At 46.8% G+C, this 26087-nt stretch overlaps 1 protein-coding gene across 1 annotated transcript in view; it reads left to right on the top strand.

The window, feature by feature from the left end:
- Positions 1–14373: 14373 nt before the first annotated feature.
- Positions 14374–26087, top strand: part of EIF2A (eukaryotic translation initiation factor 2A) — a 288313-nt gene continuing 276599 nt past the window's right edge. Inside the window, exon 1 of the mRNA XM_086944079.1 lies at positions 14374–14923. Within this exon, the coding sequence (XP_086800205.1) occupies positions 14896–14923 (28 nt within the window). The 5' untranslated portion in view covers positions 14374–14895. The remainder of the gene's footprint in view (positions 14924–26087) is intronic.

The raw sequence follows: 26087 nt of genomic DNA, 5'->3' as shown, positions 1-26087 counted from the left end.
CAAAATAGCGTGCTACACACCAAAAAAGCGCTTTAACGCCCCATCGAGGGTAACAAGCACTAAATAAGTGCAAACCTTTTTCCCTCTTCAATCCCTCAGCTATCCTTCTCAATCCACATAACTGATTAATATCCACCACTCAAATTACTTTCATATTGCACTATACTAATTCACCACTAATCCTTATGGGTTCCGGAGCAGCATACTACTTACCAAGAAAGCGCTTCAACACCCCATTAGGGATAACAAGTGTTATTTAAATGCAGACCGTTTTTCCCTCTTCTATCCCTCTGCTATCCTTCTCAATCCAAATAACTGACTAATATCCACCACTCACATTACTTTCATATTTCACTATACTAATTCACCACTAATCCTTTATGGTTCCAGAGTAGTGTGCTACTCGCCGAAAAAAGTGCTTATACACCTCATCTGAGGGTCTATAAATGCAAACCATTTTCCCTCTTCTATCCCTTCGCTATCCTTCTGAATCCAAATAACTGACTAACCTATCCTATCCACCACTCAAATTGCTTTCGTATTTAACTATACTAATTTAACGCTAATTCGTTATGGGTTCTGGAGTAGCGTGCTACTTGCCAAAAAAGCGCTTTGACACCTCATCAGAGGTAGTAAGCGCTACATAAATGCAATTACAATACAATAAATTAATGTATTAAGATTGAATTTACGCTGGAAAAAGTAAAACATTATATTTGAAGTTACTGTCTGAGCCGTTGGGCCGAGGGCGTTTTAAGTCTCCCCTCCCTGCTTTTTTAGGTCGAGCATGGGCAGCTCATCAGCAGCTGTGAGGCCTGCTGTATTGGACGATGGCTTTAAAGCCCTGATCACTCTCTGCCCATATTTTAAATTGGCTTATGTTATTGTCCGTCATAAACGCTAGCTTTCAATTCCTTATTGGGCTTGTTAGTCCCTCCTTGGTACCGCCCTGTCTGCATTTGCTACCTCCCATAACGACTGGACCTTTTACTTGTCTTTTTACACAGTCTGCTTTATCTAGGCTGTGAGCACTCTGTTGTTTAACCGCTTCAATGCGGTGGTCATTCCGCCGTGGTACGGAAAAAAATTACGCTTGCGCGCGGCCGTCCTCCGCACACGCATACCGTGACGTCGGACGCCCGTCCGTCCGACGCATGAAAAAGGTTAATGATTTGCCCCTATTCCACCCACTACGTCGCAGCATGTCGCCTGCTTTTATTTTATTTACTAATGGCGGTCTGCCTTAACTATAAAGGGCACGTTTTTTCTTTATTTCAACAGCACAGTCCGCTTTAAGTATAGCTACCGCGCTTACATATTTATTGATTTTGTTTGTTTACAAGCACCCTGGCACCCCTTTCTTTAGACAAGCTGCGTCTAAAGGTACGCGGCTGCTACTAATGTGAAAGCGCGGCATGAGTGTTATTACAAAAAAAAAACATGTTTGTCAACTTGCACCCCTGCATCCCCGCGCCATTCATCCCGTTGTCGCCACACTCCCACTGCATCTCTCTCCTCCCTCCTACTCCTCCAGTACTGCTGCACTACCCCCTTTCCCCTCCTAGTAACCCATCCCATCTCCAACCCTCGGGCCCAGCAGGACCACTTCCCTTCCACAACTTCCCTCTCTCTCAACCCCCCTCACTCTGCCAGATGACCGTTCCCTCACTTCCACCTCTCCTAACTGACAGGACTTCCACAACCACTGCACCTCGCTTCCTCCCAAACCTCCTACATTCCCATGACGCCACTCAGGCATCTCCCCTCCTACTTCCCTACCGCCGTGTTCCGCACCTTTCTCCCTCTAAATTTGTCCTTAACTCCTCTCCCGCCTGCAACACCAACAATGACAACTCTCCCTTAACGTCCAATTCACTTGCTCCTCCTGTGAACCCCTCACCCCAACGTACCTCCTGTCCCCCCACCTCTCCCCAACTTACCTCCTGTCCCCCCACCTCCCCCTGCCTTCCACCACCAATACCACCACCCCTTGTCTCAATCGAGCCACCCAACCTTCCATCCTCTGCCTCATTCTCACTGGAAAATACGCTAGGCTCTCTGATCACCTCCATCTCCCAGCTTACAGCTGCCATTTCACTTCTATGCTCTAAGATCTCCACCCATCCATGCACCTCTACTCCCTCCCAACCTCCCATGAGATGTACCTCGCCCCTTCACCCCAATACAGCCAAGCCCAACCTCTCGTCTGCTAACGTCTTTAACTCACACAAGCCCTTGAATGCCACCCTGCTTCAACAGACAGACCCTAGCAACCCCACTATCTACACTATTCAGACCATCACCTCTGTCAGAACAAAGCATCCACCTAAACCTTCCCGAGCACCCCCACATAAGTACAATATCCCGATCACCCTTCAGAGCCCAAGTGCCCCCGTCACCAAAACAGTCTTGACAGAGCTGCGCTGTATGCTTCACAACTGCAGATCTGCAGTTAAACACAAACTTGAAATCTCCGATACCATCACCCTTCACAAACTTGACATGCTCTTCCTCACAGAGACCTGGTTCAAAGATACCTCTCACTCTATTTTTGACCACCTATTACCCACAGGTTACTCCATATTTAGGAATGACAGAACTGACAACACCGGGGGAGGTGTTGCAGTCATCTTTAGAAATGCCCTCCAACTTAAGGCTTCTCAAATCGGTTCCTCCCTCACCTTTGAATGCCTTTCTCTTGAGCTTCAATTGAAACATCGTCCACCGCTCAGATTCCATATCATTTACCGCCCGCCTCGTAGTGGCCCTTCGTTTATAGAAGATCTCACTGACTTCATCAGCGACCAATACACACAAAGTGACAATCAGACCTTCGTGGGTGACTTTAATCTCCACTGGGGCGTACTGCAAGACTCCTCTGCGAACTCTCTGGCCACCTTCCTCTCTACATACGATCTTATCCAACACTGCATTGAACCAACCCACTCTAAGGGCGCAATCCTGGACCTTGTTATTTCTAAAGCAGGCATGCTTTCTACCTCTACCCCAATCCATGTAGATTGGTCTGACCATCACCTCATCCCATTCTCTCTTCAACTCTCACACTCGATAACTCTTGGCCAACCCAAGAGGGCCATCTCCTGGTTCCGTGATGCCAAAAATATTGATGTCAGCCCCCTCTGTGAATCAGCTTTGCTTTCACTTCCAAGGCTAGACCCAAACATAGCTGTTGACGATCTCACCTCCCAATGCCTCACAGTGCTTGCAGCTGAAATTAATGACGTCGCTCCACTCAAAAGCAAAAGGATAAGGCCCACTCCCTCAGCACCTTGGTTCAACAAATCCCTTTATGAGGAAAGGAAGCAGCTAAGATTTCTAGAGAAGCAATGGAGACAAGTGCCCTCCACAGACAATTTAGCCATGCTTCGCACAGCAAGATCCAAGTACCACAAGCATATCTTCCTTGAGAAAGCGGCGCACTTCAAAACCCTCCTTGACTCCGCCAAAAATAGACCCAAAAAACTATTCGATCTCATCAAGATTCCGAGCTGCTCTCCCCCATCCTCCGGGGTGGAGGATTCTACTAAAAGAGCAGTGGACTTCGCTATTTTCTTCGATGAAAAAGTGAAATCACTTGTGGATCAGGTCGCTCATCCTACACCTCCAGAGGAGCGCAAATCCTTAGCCATTTGGCAGAGCTTTGACTCCATCTCTGAAGATGCCCTTCTCAAGTGCATACGCGAAACAAAGCCCTCCAACCATTCTCTTGACCCTATCCCCAGTGCCATTGCCTTGGACTTCTATACCCATTCCCTTTCCTATTGGACCACTCTGATCAACCTCTCCCTCTGGCAAGGCTCCCTTCCTGTCTCCTTCAAAACTGGGCAGGTCACCCCTCTGCTTAAAAAGCCCACTGCTGATGCGAAGGACCTCAACAACTTCCGCCCAATCACTAACCTTCCTTTCCTTGCGAAGATCACAGAAAGATGTGTAGCAAAACAACTCTCTCGTCATATCAAGGACAATGATCTTCTTGACAATTGCCAGTCTGGCTTCATCCAAAACTGCAGCACTGAAACAGCCCTACTGCAAGTGGTTGATGACGCACTGAGGATACTCGATTCGGGGGGGTCCTGTCTTCTAATTCTCCTTGACCTCTCCGCAGCCTTTGACACTGTCAATCACAAAACCCTCCTCAATATCCTTCAACAGAGAATGGGCATGGAGGGCACTGTGCTTAAATGGTTTGCATCCTTCCTCTCTGACAGATCCCAAATGATCAAAATAGCGAACAGTCTTTCTCCTCCTGTGGCGGTAGGTCAGGGTGTTCCTCAAGGTTCTATACTTGCACCCACTTTGTTCAATCTCTACTTAGAACCACTGGGAAACCTCCTAAGCAAATCCGGGATTCACTATCATCTCTATGCAGACGATACTCAACTCTACCTCAAGGTTGCCTCCACTCATGATCTCTCCTTCCTAAGCTCTACTCTGGACTCCATCCAAAACTGGATGTCAACTCATCAACTGATTCTGAATCCCTCCAAAACTGAATTCCTCCTCTTCTCCTCCTCACTCTCTCCTCCCCCGGTCCAATCATGGATGGATCAGATGAATCTACTAAACAATAAACCCAGCATTGTCGACAGCGCCAAATCCCTTGGAGTCATTCTAGACAAAAAACTCAACCTAACTCCCCACATCAATTCTATTGCTAAATCTGCTCGTTACCAACTGCGCCTTCTTTTGGGAATCCGACGCTTCTTCCCGGAGCAGGACCTCATCACCCTGGTGCAATCGCTGGTCCTCTCCAGACTTGACTACTGCAATTCTCTTCTTACTGGCCTCCCCAAATCTCACCTCTGTAGAAAAATAGAAATATTGATGTACATAAGCAACGTTCATTTCCCTTTTCCCACTCCTCTTCCTGCGCATATCCTGAATACCGTAAAGCATTTACTACATCCTACTGCCAGCCAAGGCCTGTACCCGTGTATACATGGCAGCCATTTTAGGCACCCTGGCCCTTTTTGCCCGCCTGAGATTAGAATCACCGGCTTCCCTTCTGCATGTACACGACCCTGCCCTGCAAGGCAGCCCCCTTTTTGCTCGACCCACGCAAACCCCCCGTTCCCTCTTGAAGAGGCATCCTTCGCCCTAGCAGGCATAGCCCTCCCCCAGCTGCACCTGACTGCCCCCGCTCTCATGTACGGGTCATAAGATCTCTCTTGCTCTCTGTGTGACTCTGTCCTTGTGTCCACCCTGGCTACCCCTCCCTTCTCCTCACGTGGGCAAGTCATAAACCCTCTTCTTCTGCAAGACCCTGTCCTTGAGAATCACGGCCGCGCCTGACCAACCCCTCCTTCCCTTCCATGAATGCCCCTCTGTTGACAAGCCTTCCCTCCGCACTCAATTGTCCACGCGGCATTAATACCACTCCTTTGATGACCCTTTCCCCCCCCCCCCGAGTCCAGCTGACCACACATGTCCGAGGCCATCGCCTGAGCCAGGAGATACCATTTACTGCCCTTATTGTATGAAGTCACTCCTCTTCAAAGGATCCTCTATTGGTCTTAGCCACCCTACCCCTTGGGCTATGATCAGGCGTACACATCCTACAGGACACTCAGTTGCGTGATTGCCCTCCCCTCTTATCAGCAGGTCAAGGGCCCCCATTGTAAATGTATATGGGTAGGATCACCACGAGGATTATAGGGATGTCTTTCCTTTTGCGTCACACCGTCCTGATTGTGTTATCCTGTGTTCTGTAAAGTATAAAAAGCCAGAGTCTCAGCTCACTTGTCAGAGCACCTCCCGAAAGACACTGTGTTTCGTGTCCGAAATGACTGGCTCTCCTCATGAGTAATAAACTCTGTTCTTGATTCCTGCTCCCAGCGCCCGTCTCTTTATTTGGTAATTATACAGAATGGGAACTAAGAGGCGGTTTGCGCCAGCAGCTTGGGCATCGATAGGAATATGGTTTCATTTTCCACAATTGGCGTCCCAACGCGGGGCCCATCAGTGACATGGGGTTCGGTAAGAGAGATCCAGACGAAGAAGTGAACGTCTAAATGATCGGGGCATGCCTGCCTTGAGAGGGCCCTCGCCCGGCGGCCGATCGACAGAACTTCACCAATTCTGAACGGACCTCTCTTCAGTGACCTATTGTCCTGACTGGAATCCCACAGGAATGCTACATGGAGTAAGAGAACGATCGGGCGCTGGAGGAGGAAGTCGAAGAACTATCCGTATGGTCCGGTCCGGGTAAGATTAAGTAGGGTGTTTTTACGCCTGATTGGTAGGGTGGCTCTGTCCACCTGATTGATTGATTGTTTGTATTGAAAACCGGTATTTGTATACTGGCATTGTTGGTATTGGTTCATTTAGCTTTGAGGGCTACTTGACATATTGGTTCTCTTTTGAGAACGAGACATTCTCTGTTTGCAAACAGCGGCGAATAGGAACGTCGTCCCTCTTTGCAGATAGAGAAGGGTAGGTAATGTAGACTTTTGTCCCCGGAATTAATCCGTCATGCCTACCTTTCTCCCCACTGAATTGTTTGAAGTCGATTGATAACCGATTGTTGTTCTTTAAGAATTGTTGAAGTCGGTTGATAGTCGATGGTTGTTCTTTGAGATCTTCCCTGTCTACAAACTGAGACGAGTAGGAATATTCTGTCTTCCTTTTTGGATAGCGAAGGGCAGGTAATGCAGACTTTTGTCCCCGTTGTAATCCGTCATGCCTGTTTTTCTCCCCACTGATTGATTGAAAACCTGGACATTGTTGTTCCAGGCATTGTTTTGTTTGAGGTATTTTCCGCCTGCAAACAACGTGGAATAGAGATATTCTATCTAGTCTTTGCAAGCAGAAAAGGGTAGGTTATGCCCCTTTGTGAATTCGTCAGTCCTACCCACTCCCCACTGGTTGGTTATTGTGGGGTAGCTCGCATGGTCCGCCCAGGAGACTACTCTTATGGAGGACATATGCTCTCTACTCATGGGCCATTTAGTAGAAATAGACCGATTGGTCCGTCCAGGAGGCTACCCTAGTAAATGGAAGTACATCGCTCGGTCCGTCCGGGATGATACCCTAATGAAGGAATATATGTTCCCCTTTTGATCGATAATCTCGTTCCACCCCGGACCATTTATTGGAGGGGACTCGCCTGGTCCGTCCAGACGTACCCCCCCTAGTGAAAAGGACACATAAAAATATGAAGTGATCACCGTTCCCTACTAACAGAAAGCTTTAGCTCGAAACACGCTAAGGAAGAGAAAGAAAAATAAAAGGAAATCAGGCTAAGTCAGTAACCCCCTGATGAGCTTTTGACTTCACCAAAAATAAGAAACATTAGAAACAGTTCGTAATAAGAAATGTGAAATGGCGAAAAGATCTGATAGCAGAACATAGCCGCGAGGTAGCTAGGCTTCACTGCCTGTTCCTGCTCGCAACATGTCAGCCTCATTGCCCGCCCCGCCCAAATAACGGTCAAATGAAATAGAAACAACTCAATAGGTACCTACCCCCATTCCGGAAACTCCCGAAGTGCAACAGGTCCGCAGTTACGCCCATCCGGAAGGCGAGGCCTCGAGGCACGAAGGGCCCGCCTGACCACGGTCGGGAGGAGATGATGTTGGGCAGGCGGTCCAAAGAATGGCAGAGTCCTCTCCTTCTCTCCTCTTCCGCTGCCCTGCAGGCCACGGGGGGGGGGCTGTCTTGCCTCAGCCACCGACCACCCCACCCCCTTCTGTCTCTCGCCTGGTCTGACCCACGAAGAAGGCAGAAGCCGAAGGCGAGAATGGCGGCGAATCAAGTAGTCCCGCCACATTTCAAATTCGCCGCATGCCATCGCCTGCTTGCCAAAGGCCGAAGCCAAGGCGAAAACGGCGGCAAATCAAGTAGTCCTGCCAGATGCCAAATTCACCGCATGCCGCCGCCTGCATAGGTACAGGCAGTCCTACCACATTTCAAGCTCCCCGGAGAGTTGGAGGTAGTCCCGCCACATGTCAGAAAAGTGTGGGGGGGGGGGCTGTCTTGCCTCAGCCGCCGACCACCCCCCCCCCCATCATCAATGGCTGGCATGGCCGATATCGAAGACGACGGAGCCGAGGAACGGCGCGGGGTCGCTGGAAGGGGGAGGCGGCGCGAACGACCCTCCCCCACCTCCCTCCAGGTGGAGGCTTCCAGCGACACCCCACTGCTCTTACTTAAAGAGGGTCAACATCATAAAGCGGTCTTCTGCCCAGGACGGGCACACGTTCCATGCCTTCTCCCCTCAACCTTGAAGATTCTATAAGAGCCGGGGGGCCCCCGACCCCCTGCATGGGTGCCCCCGCCCCCTTCACCGGGAACCACGACATCGGTGCAACTCCTGCCGGCACCAGCCTCGGATTAGAAATGGCTAAAAAAATGCAGCCACGGCACAGACTTGTTCAGTTCCGGAGGAACACCAGGATGACCCGGTAGGAAAATTGTTGCCGCCCTTCCCACCCTTTGACTCATGGTCCATATTGTTAGACTGTTAACCTTATAGCACAAAACTTTTTGAATTCCCAACGGAAGGCTCTGGGCCAACCATGCAAGACTAGAGACATCCTGACTGTGCTGGAACTCGCCTGACCCCACCCAAAAATGGCGCTGACACAAAATGAGACTTTTTGAATGAACTTTATTATACCATGACCATGCAACTTTTTTACCCCGAGATATATATATAACGTTTTGGATAATGAAAGTAGATATGAAGGATATTGAGCATGTGCTTGGACAATGAATTGACTTAGGGTGGGTACTGATTATGAGTTGGAAAATGAATTGGTGTAATTTAGATAAAGAATGAGTATTGGACAATGAATTATGAATTGATTAAAAATGAATTTTTGACATTCATCATGTTTGCTCTGTAAGGTAATTTTAATACGATTTTATTTGCACTGCTGCACTTTATGCAATGAATTGCTACCAATTCTGTTTATTAAAAGTATTTTGAAGAAGAAAGCATGGTCGTTGCAGTTGCATTAATGAGTTTTGTAATGCCTTACTACTGCGAGCGAAGAGTAAGATGAAGGATGTAGATCAAAAGGGATCAGATATTTGGCAGCTACCTTATGTGCCACAAGCGACCGGAAAAGTGTTTCAGATACCCTTAAAAATGACACCACAGAAAATGCCTTCTGACCGTCACCCTTGCACCCGATAAAGACGGTTACGACCAAGTAGCTCATGTAGATACTCAGATCGTCAATGATTATCTATATGACACCACTGGTCCCTCTGGGCTGAAATGCCGAGATGGCAAGGGAATGCAGTACGAAGAGATCGGGCGAGTATATGGTAGGTAAAAAGATTTTCGAACTACTGCATGATGATGTGCTTTGAATGCTGCCCCCCACCCCTTCTTTTCCTCCCTTCTGCAGGTCACGTCAGAACGTCGACTGAAGTATGGAAGAGCGACGGTCGGACCACCGACGAAAAAGGGGAAAAGGGAAATATGTGTTTAGTCGTTATAACAGATAAGCTTTTTAAAGACGTAGGCTTAACATGACTGTTCCTCCTTAGGACATAGCGACTGAGAGGATGGACTGACATAGAAACTGGACAAGTACTGAATGACGAAAAATTGACTAGAAATAACGTGTTAAATAATGTAACTGGACGTTTGACTAGGTAGGGAAAGGACAAAGAAAAATTAAACAGGTAAGGGTTGCCACGGCACCACCCGTCTAGGAAGTTAGAAATATTGCTGATGTTCAAAATGCACTACCCCCTTTCTCACACTCTTATAGATATAGCCGAGCTGTCCGACTGTTCTCCCGATCAATACTTGCCGTTGCCTCAGCCTGGAGAACTTCCCACCACAGGAGGGAACAGAAAAATGGCTTAAGATCCAACCATGGGTAACTAGCACGACCAGGTTAATTACTGATCGACCAGCCGAAGTGTGAGTATTGGTAATTGGGAACGCTCGCAGGCGTGACAAGCGAGAAGGGAAAGGGGGGAAGGGTAGAAAGAGCAAGCACATAGATAGAACAGGATAGTAAAGATACGTAGGATATACATATAAAAACAGATGTTGTAGGCTAACAATTGTTTCCTGTCTTGTCGTGAATGTCTTGTATATGTGTAATACATGTGCCGTCTGCCCTGTCTGAGTTTGTGTGTGTGTAAATGTACGAATTTATGTCTTCCCTCTGTCTGTATCTACATGTTATCTAACCTTTGCTGTTCTGTGTTGTGAGCGCACTAAATGACCTATTTTTGTACACGTCTCTCTCCCTCTCTCTCTCTCTCTCTCTCTCTTTCTCTCACTCTCACTCTCTCTCCTTACATGTCATACGTGTACCGAATGGCTCGTTTAGATTGCGGACGACTCTCACTCTCTATGAGAGTCTCCCTATTTTTCCTCCCTCTTTTTGGTAAAATTGTGCCCCACCGGCACCAGTCTGATTTGATACACGTTTGAACGCGAAGGTGTTCAGCGAAATTGACCGAAACTAAAATGACTGTATCTCGCCATGTTACTGCCTCTCCTTTCTGTAAAATGAATGAACTTGAATTGGCTGAGAAGGAAAGGACAGGTAAGACGACTAAAGTCCCCCAAATCTGGCCATTTATAGGGGAACTGTATGTCAATGGCATCCAATGTCTGTTCTTCAGAGACGAACGCCAACGTCTAGACTGACATCCAATACCCAGATTGCCCCACCCCTTTGCACCCAAGCGCAAGCGCCCGAAGCATCCCCGCCCCATTTTTTGATAGAACCACTCCTGTTGTCCCAGGTATAAACATAATGACCATGGGTAGCTGCTGACCCTTGAGGAAATCTTGTTTTGCCCGACTCTCGACGATAGCACCCCCGCCCTGTTTGAAAATGTTAGCCAGTTCTGAAGGGAAATGCTGCGCTAATGTTGAAAATGATGTAATGCACAGTTGATGGAAATATTATCTTGTCCTCACTCGAATCATAAAATGGGCCGATGAATATACCTGCCATGAATGCAGTAGGAATACTGACACGTGCACTGCTTGGCAATGAACCTCTGACTGTGACCAATGAGCGTATCTCCCAAATGGGTAGAATTAAGAGAGGAATTCACATGCATAGATATCTTCTTTTGCCATTTCACTGAAACATTGTCTTGTACCTATTCAAAGATTCGCGATCACCGAAGGAGATGGGTCAGAAGTGGCGTACAGCCTGGCTGCGGATCCTGGGACTGGTGTGACCTCGACCGAAGGTGGAGCCGCAGAGCGACAGGAGGATACGGGACGAGACCGCAACTTCAACGTGGAAAATGAAAAACGGCGAGCCACCTCGAAGCCACTCGCCTGCTAAACCCACGTGTGCCTGGAGTCTCCGTCCCCCTTCCTTGAGCCCGATGGATGGGCCTGCCTGCTTGTTATCCTTTGCTCCCTTGGTCCCTTTTGCGCGTCCCAGGAACTCTGACCCAACTCCACCCACTCCCCTATCGACTATTTGAACTTCACTCACCCTCTTCTCCACGTGACTTTTTGCCAAAGGAACAAACTGCATTTCATTGGGAATAGGGTGCTGCCATAGAACTGTGGGTGCCGAGCATAAGGCACCGCCAACCGGATTGTTTAGGGAACAGGACTGTGGTCTAACAGCAGAGGACTGACCGCACCCTGCAACGCGAAAAGGATAGAACAGAGCTGGACCTATAGCTCCACCGCCGGTGCTCAACAGCGCCAACGAAAGTACTCGGACTAGAGCCTACCAGTGATGGCTCACTGACAAAAAGACACTGGGACGAAGAGATATTGTATATTGAACTGAATTCCGCTCTCAACTACCTGGTCAAAACTGTTCATTGGTCACATTTTTTAATCAGAAACATTTATGCCATATAGTGCTGTGAAATGGTAGGAACTCAACAAATGCAATTTCCTATGTGCTGTATTCTGCCAAACACATCAACTGTCCATGATTATATACCATATGCTAATATTGACAATGCTAATTCTGCGACCGTCCCTGTTTATATGTACCATCATCGATCACGAAAATGAACTTTTGTTATGTAAAAAGGGGCGACTGTAGAAAAATAGAAATATTGATGTACATAAGCAACGTTCATTTCCCTTTTCCCACTCCTCTTCCTGCGCATATCCTGAATACCGTAAAGCATTTACTACATCCTACTGCCAGCCAAGGCCTGTACCCGTGTATACATGGCAGCCATTTTAGGCACCCTGGCCCTTTTTGCCCGCCTGAGATTAGAATCACCGGCTTCCCTTCTGCATGTACACGACCCTGCCCTGCAAGGCAGCCCCCTTTTTGCTCGACCCACGCAAACCCCCCGTTCCCTCTTGAAGAGGCATCCTTCGCCCTAGCAGGCATAGCCCTCCCCCAGCTGCACCTGACTGCCCCCGCTCTCATGTACGGGTCATAAGATCTCTCTTGCTCTCTGTGTGACTCTGTCCTTGTGTCCACCCTGGCTACCCCTCACGTGGGCAAGTCATAAACCCTCTTCTTCTGCAAGACCCTGTCCTTGAGAATCACGGCCGCGCCTGACCAACCCCTCCTTCCCTTCCATGAATGCCCCTCTGTTGACAAGCCTTCCCTCCGCACTCAATTGTCCACGCGGCATTAATACCACTCCTTTGATGACCCTTCCCCCCCCCCCGAGTCCAGCTGACCACACATGTCCGAGGCCATCGCCTGAGCCAGGAGATACCATTTACTGCCCTTATTGTATGAAGTCACTCCTCTTCAAAGGATCCTCTATTGGTCTTAGCCACCCTACCCCTTGGGCTATGATCAGGCGTACACATCCTACAGGACACTCAGTTGCGTGATTGCCCTCCCCTCTTATCAGCAGGTCAAGGGCCCCCATTGTAAATGTATATGGGTAGGATCACCACGAGGATTATAGGGATGTCTTTCCTTTTGCGTCACACCGTCCTGATTGTGTTATCCTGTGTTCTGTAAAGTATAAAAAGCCAGAGTCTCAGCTCACTTGTCAGAGCACCTCCCGAAAGACACTGTGTTTCGTGTCCGAAATGACTGGCTCTCCTCATGAGTAATAAACTCTGTTCTTGATTCCTGCTCCCAGCGCCCGTCTCTTTATTTGGTAATTATACAGAATGGGAACTAAGAGGCGGTTTGCGCCAGCAGCTTGGGCATCGATAGGAATATGGTTTCATTTTCCACACCTGTCCCCACTTAAGTCTGTTTTCCATTCTGCAGCTCGCTTCATTTATGGGGCCAAAAGAAGCGATCACATCACACCAATGTTATCCACCCTCCGCTGGCTGCCCTTCGAGTCTAGAGCTATCTACAAGACCGCTTGTATCACCCACAAAGCCTTGCACTCCTCCTCTCCTCGCTACCTGGCGAATAAACTGAAACTCTCTGGAGGCTCTAGACCTTCACGCAATGCGGAGAATCTACTACTTGAACCTCCCACTTTCAAGAAGGAGAGAACAATGGCCCAATCCTTTTCAGGCAACGCAGTGAGAATCTGGAACTCCCTTCCGCCTCAGCTCCGGACCACCGCCTCCTCCCAGGCCTTCAAAAGGGACCTCAAAGTTCTCCTCCTCCAGAGACACCTCCAAAAGTAATTCACGTCCTCTTGTTATTTGGAGGAAGGCTTCCCACTACTGATAATTTCCACGACCATGGAAGTGCCTTTCCAGTGTATCCCTGGGGTTGGAGTGTCTGCCTCTTTGGAGTATTTTCCATGTACCTGTGTTTTGTGCCCTTTTGTAACATGCACACACCACTTTGCCCTTGTAACACACGATTTGCGACCTTTCACATGTTTTTACCTTTGATACTGGCACAAGTGCCACCTCTGCCTACATAACACTTGTTCTTGTACCGGAGTGTCTAGCACCTTTTGCAGTATTATACCCCAAATGATACTTTGTCTTCTCTTGTAACTGCACACTTGTCACTTTTTTTTCCTCCTGTGCACTTTTTACTACCTCATGTATTTTTGGATGCGCATAATTTTTACTACCTCATGTATTTTGTTTGCTCACAATTGTCACTATTACCTTTACTACCTCATGTATTTTTGACTGCTCACAATTTTTACTACCTCATGTATTTTGTTTGCTCACAAATGTCACTATTACCTTATGTACTGTAACGTATGCGTTTGAAATCTGTTTTGTAATGTTTCTCATTTTGTTTCATTTCTGTTCCTTATGTGAAGCGCTCTGACACCTTCGGGTAAAGTCCGCGCTATATAAAAATGCATAAATAAAAAATAAAGTAAATAAATTGCAAACAGATGCTTTATTTTGGCAGAGGCCCCATGCTGGGATACACTTTGAATGTTGACCACGCCCCTTTCTTTAGACGTGGCTTGTCTAAAGGGGCGCGTCTCCATTAATGTGAAAACGCTGCATGGGCACTACTAAACAAACAAATATTTGCAAGTGTTAAGAACTCACGACGGTAGACAGTGAAGTTGAACGAGTTCTTTATTATCTTTAATACACCAACACAGGCTCAAGGAAGTAGGTCTCGCATTTGTGGGAGTTTAAGCCATGGCATTTTCATTAGCTCAACCTCTCGTAAATGCGAGACCTATTGCAAAAGATTGTTTTTCGGAGGGGGGGGGGGGGGGGGGGGGGGTCAGTATATACAAACTCGAGGAGTCTCTGTAATCGCAATAGCTCGTTTAAACGTGAGCTTACTCTTTTCTTTCGTCGGTTCGAATAGATTATACGAGCCCGTGCTGAAATGTACGCTTTTCATCCTGTTGATCTAAGAAAACTTGTATTGAATACTGACTGAACTGCCCATGGAGAACAATCTTAACCAATGAAAACTCCACAACTTTGGGGCGGGGCCTTGTGCGGACAGGAGCCAGGGACGCTTCGTGAATGGCTACGTGTTCCTTTCTGATGCCTCCAAGTCAACCTTTCACCCAACGTGCAGCAACAGCTTCCGGATCAAGATGGCGCCTTCCAGGCCGGTACTAGCAGGTGGGTTTGCATAGAGTTTAAAGTGATAATGCATTGATATCGACGAGCCACAGTTGTCTAGTTTACAAAAAAAAAGTGGTCAAGAAGGGATGCGGGTCTGTAACACGGGGGTCTATTTAGGGGAAGTCAAGGCCCAGTATATAAAGGGGCAGTGGTTTTAAACACGCTTTGGGTATTTAAAACAAGTATGGCACGCGCGATTTAGAGAGTGAGGGACGAGTGAACAAGGCTGTTATGAATCAAGAAGAGAGGCACAATACAAATGCACGAGGAAGACTAACTCGTTGCTTGGTCGACTCATTTGTTATCTCAGGCGTTCTTCATAAGTGTTAAAGTGAATTTACGATAGATAAGAATTACAGAGTTTTCAGATTGGGGCACTCTTATTTAAAGGCTGAAAATGGTCACTCGGTTTGCTTACAATTCACCTGGATTTAAGAGAAGAATGGGTACTTTTATTGGCGCATGGACAGTTATAAGTTTATTATGCACTATTAATAAAAACCTTTACATATACACAGGGCTTTAAGTGGGAGGAAAAAAACGGGATGGGGGTCTCAAAGGGGCGTGGCCAGTGCAATTAGGGGCGTGGCTTTAAAACACTTAAAAATCTGTGTTTAGTATAGTGCAGTGGTTCCCAAACTTTTTCGACCTGTGGCTCTCTTGACCTAATTGACAGTTGGCCGTGGCTCCCCATCATCACACTTTTTTTTTTTTTACCGGTGGGGGGGGATGTAAGCCCGACCTTGGGAGTACTTCCAGTACTATAACTGGTTAAGTGAGAATTAATACAAAGCTCTTGCTTACAATGAGTTGTGAGATTATACTCATCATAGTGTAAAAAAAGACCAACTAAAAGCCCCAGAATGCACCGTTAATAATGCTTTGAGAAACTTTCATTTATGAAAAAGCTAAAACATCTTCTATCCCCTCAGACTTTTCGTTTGTCAACCTCTTGTTGCTGCTGCCTATCCTCTTCAAACATTCTTTTGTCCCCTTTCTCTGCCTTGTCCTGCTTTCCTTCTCTTTCCCTTTGATTCTTTCACACTTTGTTCTACCCTTGTGTAATCCTTCTTCCACCTGCTGCTTGCCCTTATTTTCTCAGGCTGAAAGTCTTGGTGTCACTTTTAGTTTCCTATATTTCTCTCATCCCAGAAATAAAACACACGTGGGCGGCCCAGTCTGGGGTGATTTAACAGCCTCTCCTATGCCCAGGTTGTTTCAGACTGAGCTGCGATGTTTTGTCTGAGGTAGTAAGCGTTTTATCCATGTAATTGCAATACAATTCAAGACACTTTATTAAAGATTTTACTATACTTACTCGTTTAATTTGAGAGGCCTTACTCTTCTTGTCACTAACATGGAGAAACATTCGGAGGGAAGAATGAGAAACTTTCACGGAGGCTGAGAAGGAAAGGTTATTACAGTGGCTAGGTAATTACATGGTTCCTGCCAGGCCTTGCTGAGGGGTAGACTGGGGCTGGGAAACTAATTCTGTCTGCAATGCGGCCTACTCCCACAGCGAGTTTGCCCACTGAAATTTCTGACTTGTAAAATTCGGCACAGTTTTTCCTCAAACGAACAAAGTGCAGGTAAAGCAGCCAGCATGGAAATACACGGGCTGCTTGGGGGTCACAAGTTTGACATGTTCTCCTTCTTGACATTAATGATTAAAGTAACAAGTAACTTAAAGCAAGGAGTATTTTGAAACCAACCTATTTATCTCTTGAGAAGAGGGTCCCCAGAGGCACGATTGAACACCGACAGCAGTAACGATCAACATTAATTTCTGCAAATATAGGCAGAGGCAATGTGAAAGCACGTAACCGCGGCTGTGCGCTCTTGAGTCAAACCATTCATCATGATCATACAGGTGGCATTTGTAACACCCCTGTGTGTAATTTAAATAAGCTTTGGTTGCTGCCTTCAGGCCGATGGTAACCTAGGATGTCAAAAGACACATCATTTTTTATTAATTGCTTACATTCTCACCTGATTACAATCTTCCTCGGCACAAGCTCTTTCACATGTCGTGCGCCGGCGGCGCCCCTGGCTACTCCTAAAGGCGCACCAGGGAGCCGCGGCGCACAGTTTGGGAATCACTGGTATAGTGTGTTGCCCGACTTGTATTTTGCTGTTTCTGTCTTTGCATCCAGATATGTGATACAACAAGTAACATCATACCTACAACAAGTAAGGACTATTGGCTTTGTCAATGGTTATTAGTTGCATACGACAAATAAGCTGCAACTATGGCTTGTTACATAGAATTTTGAAAAAGCTTCCAATTAAAGCCCTGGTGACCCTACTTCAATGTTGCTGCTTTTGTGTTTAGGAAAGAGAAGGGGAAATCAGAGAGGAAATGACTCTTTAAAGGATTTCCCTTCCCCCACAACACTCACCTGGCATGACGACGACGTCATGATGTCACTTCTCCACTAGAGAGAAGTGAGCAGTGTGAGCAACAGGCGGGCAACTAGAGCCAAATTTCGGGGGGGGGGGGGGGGGTGGGCTGAAAAATATTTCGGGCGGGAGCTATTTCATACAACCATAGACAGAGTGGCTGTAAGAAGGGTTAAAAACATAACAAAAGCCTAATTTACAAGTAAATAGTCTTAACGGTCTTTTAAAGACCTGTTAAGTACTCGGGTGCGGCTGCAATTCGATTGTCGCCAGCCCGCAAAGCTGTGTCAGCCCGGGCTGACACACACGACGAGGGGGGGGGGGGGAGGGGGGGGCTGAAGCCCCGTGTGCCCAATGGGTGTTGCGCACCTGGTGGGCAACGCACATGGATGTGATTGCTTTCTCGAAACTGGTCTCTATCGGGCTGTTTTGCGCCCTGGCACTTTTTTCCAGACTGCAGTGACAGCAAACTGCTGTCACTGCAGTCAGGAAAAAAACAGACCGCCTGTGCCCAAAACAGAGCCCGATAGAGACCTGTTTCGAGGCCCCCTTTAAAAAACTGCTGGTGCTAGACCCCTTGAGACCCGGCCCACCTAAAGCCCTGCATATAGATGACATTATACGCATCCATAAACATGAATTAAACGAAGAGTTGAAAAATATGTTGCATGAAATAGCAGAGACTGAATGGAGTTGGTTAAAAGGGAGCATGCAATCATTTTACATTATATATGGTCCGAGATGGCGATTTAAGCAGTCCTGAAAAGTGATCTATTCAGGATCACATTCGTTATGTAGGAGTGGGTGGAATTAGAAATTGGGGCCAGAACCTTAATCCAGTTCTTTGAGTGGCATGGAAAAGCGAGTGAAAGGAAGGAGAGTAAGGGGTTCTAAAAGGCGTGTGGCTTAAGAACTGTTTGAGTCATGACTTCTGCATTTAGGAACGTAGCTTAGTACATGTGATCTAAAAGCACACTGGCTTCACTCAGGAGGAAGTGCTGCCCATATACAATAGGCATATCTACCACAACATTTTCTTCAGATTAAAGGTGGACACAACATTTCGTGTGAGTACACCAACTTTTCTTCTGCGTTCTCAGTGTCTATAATGAGCCAAGACCGTTTGATTTTTGCAAGGTTGCCATATTGGGTATGTGCTCTAGAGAGGAAAGCAAAAAGTGATTGTTAAAATGCTTTAAATAATCTCAGCCAATTGTAATTCTATGTGCCATGTTCTGTCTTTCATTCCTTTGCTCGCCATACCACCTTAGACAGGAACTAGTCATGTGCACATCATCCTTGATCTTGCTCCACCAGAAAAAAACAGTGGTCTGTGATTGCCAGTGGCTGATATAATTTCAAGCATTCTTGTTGTTTGTTGCAGTAGAGATGGCCTAAGTGCAGTGGATGTACACAGACATGGGTCCCATGCTCACTGTGCCACAGTACACAAGATATACGACGAAGGCAGATCCTCTGCTTTGATTTTGCTAAAAATTAGCGCTGTGTTTGATACGGTGTCCCTCAAAAATTTGCTCCAGCGCCTACAGTAGATTGACATAGATGGGTCTGCATTGACCTGGTTTGCTTCCTTTCTATCTGAGCGATCTTTCAAAGCCATTCCCCCCATACAGTTCCCACTCGCATGCTGTGTGCCACATCGTTTCCCAGGGCTCCTCTGTGAGCACTACTTGGTTCAATATTTACTTTCAACCTTTGGCTCACTTTATGAAATCCTTGGGGCTGGTGTCTTATGCGGACGATGCCCAGCCCATGCTCTCTTTTTTCTAACAATCCCAAGTCACACTTGGCCAATTTACGAAGGGTAATGCTAGCTGTCCCAGAGTGGATGGTTGCCAACTGTCTACAACTTGAACACAGGCAAAACAGAAATTCTCCTACTCGGGAAGATACCCTCTCCAGGGTTGACCATTGTTGGCCTCCCTCCCCACCCACAACCGCTGTCAAAAATCTAGGTGTCAATTTGGACAGCACCTTAACCTTTGAAATGCAGTCGAAATTGGAGGCAGGCATGTGCTTCGGACTCTTGCAAGGGCTTAAGCCCATCCTTGGATTTTTCGATCCTTGCACCCGACAAACCTCACTGGGAAGTCGCTAAGCCGGTCAAGACTAGTCTTGAATTGTTTGTATTTCTGTCTAGGGATTAACTGGTCTGGCAGCTTATGCTGAACTCTTCATATTGGATTAGGCCAAAACTGTTTTTCCATATTGGGGGTGAAGGGGGGAGGGTGTCTCTGTGTAGAGTGGTAAAGTGTGGAATCGTGGATGTTCTGAAAATGAAAATCAACCTGAACTATCACCAGTGTCTGAGATCAATACAAGCTTTCCTTCCACCTCCTTGTTGTTTGTTTCACTGGATAGATGAAGAAAAACAAAATGTCCACAAATAATTTATCTTTTTCAGCATGGCTTTAGGCTTAACATGGGGAGAGTTTGCAGGCTTACGTGCAGAGAAACATCTTATTGGACCTTCTGCTCTATACAGTTCATATCCATTTGTTGTTAGAATCTCATCGTTTTCGGCATTTCGTACATGAAAACAGTTTGTACAATGATGGTCTCATGTTAAAACACAAATATTCAAAACAAGGTCCAAATCAACATATACACCGAAGAAACATAAGGATCATAACTAGAGTATAAGTGATGTTTTGACTGCATTTTAGACTTTAATATTTTATTGAGAAATTACTTTAGGATCCAGCTGTTAAATGTTTTTCACCTTTAATTTGATGCATGCACTCCTGACTTCTAGAAAAATGTGAATTTGTTGAATGTTTTTGTCATTGCGTGAATGCACCCTTCTCCTAACACAATTTTCTAATCTTTTCACCGCCAATACCATACTAACACCAACCCCCACTACCAGACACTCCCAAACGGCACCAAAACCAATTTGCCACTACTACCAATAACATTACAGTACCATCAAAACCACACTACTAATGTTAAGCCAAACCACACTACTAATACTAATGCTAAGCCAGTTGGTCTGTCTTTTAAATGTACTGTTGCTTTGAAACATAATTTCAGAGTGCATGTATTTGCAACCATTGTCACATTAAGCCAGACCTTTTGTTTTTGCCAGTGTATGTTGATATTGAGATCCTAATGTATGCCAGGGCGTATATCTTTGCAAAACTCTCAAGCCAGATAATGCTATTAGCATTTGAGGTTGTAGGCCAGCTGCTTTCATCTCTGTGACGTGTTCTCGAGTGGAAATCAGTCCTGTATGTGTAGCCTTAAGAGCTCTTTAACTTGTTGCAGCATGAATTGTTCGGTGTTTGTGATCATTCCTTTTTCCAAGCTGTGTCAGTCATCTGGTTTGTGTCACTATATCTTTTTTTAAAGTTCTTTTTATTAACAGTCAATGACATATACATACAATACAAAGGAGTTGGCAAGTGTGTATACAGTGGAGACAAACAGTGATCATAAATGACACATTACTTTCCATTGGAAGCTATGAGGTAAAGGCATCATCAAAGTCGATGCTATGGGGTGGGCTACATATATTCCCCCGATAATAGTTTCATAGGTCCCAAATTTTGAACCCTTTTTGTGGGCAACCTCGGGCTATATAGACAGTGTTTTCCCTGTACATGCACCAATCGAGGTCTTTTTCCAGTCTACAATCGGGGCGCATGTACAGCTCCCCAGAGCTGCACTATATTTCTTTTGGCCACTGTAAGCCCAAGGGTGACCCATTGTGTATTTAGATCATTGGGCTCCCATATGTTGAGGAGGCATCTCTGCGCCTCTGGACGGAGGGAGAGTGCTAGTACTTCACTGATTATCTCGTGTACTTTTTCCCAGTAGGATTGGATATGGGTGCAATCCCAAACTATGTGGATAAATGTGCCTAGCTGAGTGCATCCCCTCCTACAGCCCCCCCGGATATTCTCATATGTAGCAGTTGGGGCCCAGTGATATAGGCTCGGTGAAGGATTTCGTGCTGTATCAATCGCAGGCGTGCTGGAATCGCGACTATTCTCGGGGAGGATACCGCTTCCTGCCACTCCTCATTGTCCATTTCAATACTGTCACTCACCCATTTTTTCTGTAGTGCGTGGAGGGGGTTTTCCATATTGTTTATCAATTTTTTATATATTAAGGATATTGTTTAATCCGGTAAATGACAGTCAAGTATCCTGTCCTCTAAGGGAGAAGCTTCAGAAGGGGAGGACCCCTCCGGAAGGAGTGATCGAAGTGCATGGCGCGCCTGTGCATAGCGAAATCGTTCAGAGACCTCTAACTCATACTGGTGTTGAAGTGTAGCAAATTACTTTACCTCGCCCTTGTCCCAGAGGTCTCTAGCACGCGAAATCCCAATAAGTTCCCACTTGTCAAATCCCTTTGATTTCCAAAGGTCACCCAGCATTTGGGAGTCCCACAGCGGAGTTGCTAAAGTGAGTTTCTGCCCCCATCCCAGCGACTTATTGGTTGCATGCCAGACGTCAGTCGAATGTGTGGTGGGGCCTGTAAGTGGATATCTACCTGGTTTTGAATATAGCACCCGATTGTAGGTCCCTCCCGGGGAGGAGCCACCTGTCCATATTATAGCCGGGATCATCTGGTCGGCCATATATACCGTGGTTAATCGCTGCAAGGTGTGCTGCCCAGTCTTATTTCTTAACGTCTGGTAGGCTAATTCCACCATCATACCAGTTGAGGTTGAGTTTATGTAGAGCAATTTGCGGTTTTCTGTCCCCAGGAGATCTCGTTGGAGCCCCTCAATTTCTCTAAAGTATAACATAGGGACGGGATCAAGTGAGTTCTGCAATGCATACAAAAACCGGGGTAGCAACATTTTAAAAAGAGCTGCTTTGCCTAACAGCGAGAGCGGAAGCGTTTTCCAGCTAATTATGTCTCCTTTGAGTCTTTGCAGTGGTGGGACAAGGTTAAGGGCATATCGGAACGTCCGATCTAGGGAGATGAATATCCCCAGGTATTTAAAACCTTCGGTGGCGATTTGTATTGGGCAATCTCGCGGTGGTTGGGGCCGGTCTCCTCTGAGGACATAGAGAAGCGATTTTTGTCAGTTGACACTAAATCCGGAGTACCTGCCAAATATATACAGGATGTCGAGGACCGCAACCAGGGGATTTCTTGGGGGAGGCAAAGTACAGCAGAATATCATCTGTGTAGAGGGAGATACGATCTTCCCAGTCTGGGGACCAACGCAGACTGCGTATGACTGGATCTTTCCAGATCCAAGCTGCAAGGGGTTCTAGAGCTAAAGCAAACAGTAGGGGAGAGAGAGGGGACACCCCTGGCGGGTCCCCCGACGGTTCTGAAAGGTGTCTTGACTTTTTGTTGTTGACTACAACTTGCACCATATGTTCATGCTATAGGAGGAGTAACCATTGTATCAAACCCCATCCTCGCGAGTGCAGCGAAGAGATAGGGCCACTCTACAGTATCGAATGCCATGGTGGCATACAAGGAGAAAATAACTGCCTGCTCTTAAATAGTGGTCACTCCACCCAAACACCGTGGACCCTGCGTAGATTCAATGCTGTGTTTCTGTGCGGCATGAAGCCAGATTGATCCGGACGTATTAGGCCCCCTATGATTTTTCACTAATCGATTAGCTAGTAGTTTGGGCAGGATTTTAGGTTCTGCGTTTAGGAGTGAGATAGTGCGATATGATGCACAGTCAGTCTTGAGTTTACCTTTTTTGTGGATGGTAATAATGGTAGCTGTTCTCTGGTCTTTTGGCAACAACCCCCGCTCTCGGCTATCCTCGTACATGGCCTTTAAGTATGGAGCCAGCTTGTCAGGTCTTTGTTTGTATAATTCAATTGGAATACCGTTGGGACCCAATGCCTTGCCAGAGTGTAATGAACGTATTGCAAGCACTATTTCGTCAGTAGTCAAGGTGCTGTCAAGAAACTCACGGTCTTCAGCCAAAAGTGTGGGGAGAGCAATGTCTTTCAGGAGTTCAGTAGATTGTCTTCATTGTATGGGGCTATGGAGTTGTAAACGGTGTGGAAGTGGTCTGCAAATTGTACATGGCTTTTAAGTATGGAGCCAGCTTGTCAGGTCTTAGTTTGTATAATTCAATTGGAATACCGTTGGGACCCTATGCCTTGCCAGAGTGTAATGAACGTATTGCAAGCACTATTTCGTCAGTAGTCATGGTGCTGTCAAGAAACTCACGGTCTTCAGCCAAAAGTGTGGGGAGAGAAATGTCTTTCAGGAGTTCAGTAGATTGTCTTCATTGTATAGGGCTATGGAGTTGTAAACGGTGTGGAAGTTGTCTGCAAATTGATTAACAATGTCCTGTTGGTCCGTTATGGGGGACATCCCTGCATCTCGAGGCTCAGGGAAAAGCGTGCTGGCCCACTCCTTTTTGTCAAGCCAAGCTATTAGCTTCCCTGCTTTGTCACCCAGGTCATAGATTCTGCCCAACTTGTCACTCCCTAGGGATTTGGCTTTTTCGGTCCCTAACGCCTAATAACTATCCTGTTTTAAGGCGAAGTGTGTGGAGCTCCTCAGGTGTGATGTCTGTTTCCAGGTCTTATTCTAGTTGGTAAATCTCCGCCTCCGCATCTGAAATATCTTTGCGTCTATCCTTTTTCTCCCCTGATATCAAAGATAGGGCTTGGCCACAGATCACTGTTTTAAAGGTTTCCCACAATATTTGGGGTGATTCCACCATTCCCTCATGCTCCCTTAAAAAGTAATCAATGGATTTGATCAGATCTTTACGAATTTTCGGGTCCCGTAAATACCATGGGTTAATGGGGGCAATCCTCCCCACTTGTGCGCGGCTGAGGACTATGTGTACCCATAGTGGGGAGTGATCAGAGATTCCTGTTGCTAAGTGTCTAATTTCATGGATATAGGCAATTTGTGGTCCTGGGACTACAATGTAGTCAAGTCAGGAGAGACAATCATGTGCGCTGTAATGGAACGTTTGTTGTATTTTATCTGGATTGTAAGTCCTCCACCCATCAACAAGTCCCATGGCCTTGAGAAAGTCAGGCAACTGGCGGGATGACTGTTGAAGCACACGGGGGGTGTCGATCTAGTGTGTCTGAGATTACAGAGTTGAAATCCCCCCACGGTACTAGCAACCCATCCGGTAGTGCTAGGAAAATGGCGCTAAGGTCTTTAAATGTAGTGGCCTGTAGACCCGGTGGAACATAGATTGACATAAGAGTGATGGTTTGGCCCTCCCATGTACCCGTGATCCCAATGTATCTGCCCGGTCATCAATCCAAGTGGAAGTTACCGTTAGAGGAAATGATTTCTTGATCCTAATCCCCACTCGAACTAGATGTGAAGCCAGCCTGAGCTATCATTGTGAATCTCCATCTGTGCATTGCCTTGTACGAGTTCCCAACCAAGTGTGTTTCTTGAAGCATGACGATATGGGGGGTGAAGTTGTCTTATGTGTTGGAGTACCACACTACGTTTTATCTTTTCCTCAAGCCCATTAACATTCCAACTTAATATTTTAGCATTCTTGTCCCACTGTGCACACATTGATACCTAAATAGATTTCTGTGTCCTTTGCAACCAAGTCAGCTTGTACTGCCAATGAAAAAATATCAACATTAATCAAACAATAACCCACAACCCAATGTGACCCCCCAAGCCAACTGTCCTCCAACCTGGTTCCCTGCACTCTGGGCGCAAAACTGCCCATTTAAACTTGCAGAGTGCCTGTCGCCCAACTGGTGAACTAAAGGAAGAAAAAGTTGGGTTGCAACACTCCGCCCCCTGCCCTCCCCACCCTAATTACTGTTATGTAGAACCCAAGCGAGTCGCATCCTACTAGCATGGTGATCGACCAGCCGGACAGGACCCCAGTTCAGGATAAGCCACTACCGGTCCCACAGGTGTTCACAACACCGGCAGGGACTTAGCCTTGGCGAATGCGTGGTCGTCGGTCGCCTATGACCATTTCAATCTCCTGGCCAAACGTCTGAACGGTCTACCCGGCTATGGTGTCCAGGATCCCGGTCTACCTGGCTCTCCAGCCACTCCGAGGCTGCATCTGGCTGTTCGAAGAACCAAATCAGTCACCCTGCTTCCACTCTCAGTTTTGCCGGGAAGAGCATCGCATATTTGATTCCTCGGTCTCTGAGTTGCTTCTCAAAAGTTTGGAATGACCTTCTCTGCCTTTTGTAGCATCTGCGTAAAGTCTGGGTTGAAGGTTATGTCTGCATTTTCATAGCAGAGGGGGGAAGACATTCTGGCATTTTGGAGGATTACATCTCTGTCCCTAAAATTTAACACTTTCGCTAGCATCGGACGCGGAGTGGCCCCCGGTCTCTGACGACCTACCGGGACTCTGTGCGCCCTTTCTACTATAAAGAATCTGAGTCCTTTTTGCTGCAGGTATTCCAGAATCAGTTATTCCACGAAGAGGTCCGGTGACCGTCCTTCTGCCTTTTCAGGGACCCCCAATATATGTTGTTTCTCCTTAGGCGCCCTTCATAATCGTCCAGTTTGTGCTCTGTGAATTTACGGAACATTTGCAGTGTTCCGTAGATGTGTCATGTCTTCCACGAGACTCGCCCTGGTGATGTCCACCTGTTTGATCTTCTCAGTGTCCTTGATGATGATTAATTTCACTTGAGACGGTGTCCGTTTTATGTGCCAAGGAGGTCCTGATTGCTGCGATCACCTCCATGAGCGTAAGTTCTTGGTTCTTTCCTCCGGCTTCACCCATGGACTTGTTTCTCGGCTGTGAATCTTGAGGTGCATCTTTGAGGACTGTGTAACG

Source organism: Lissotriton vulgaris, chromosome 11 (genome assembly GCF_964263255.1).
Source record: "Lissotriton vulgaris chromosome 11, aLisVul1.2, whole genome shotgun sequence".
NCBI classification, from domain to species: Eukaryota; Metazoa; Chordata; class Amphibia; order Caudata; family Salamandridae; genus Lissotriton; species Lissotriton vulgaris.
The sequence above is the reverse complement of the archived record's forward strand: the minus strand, read 5'-3'. Positions and strand labels throughout refer to the sequence as shown.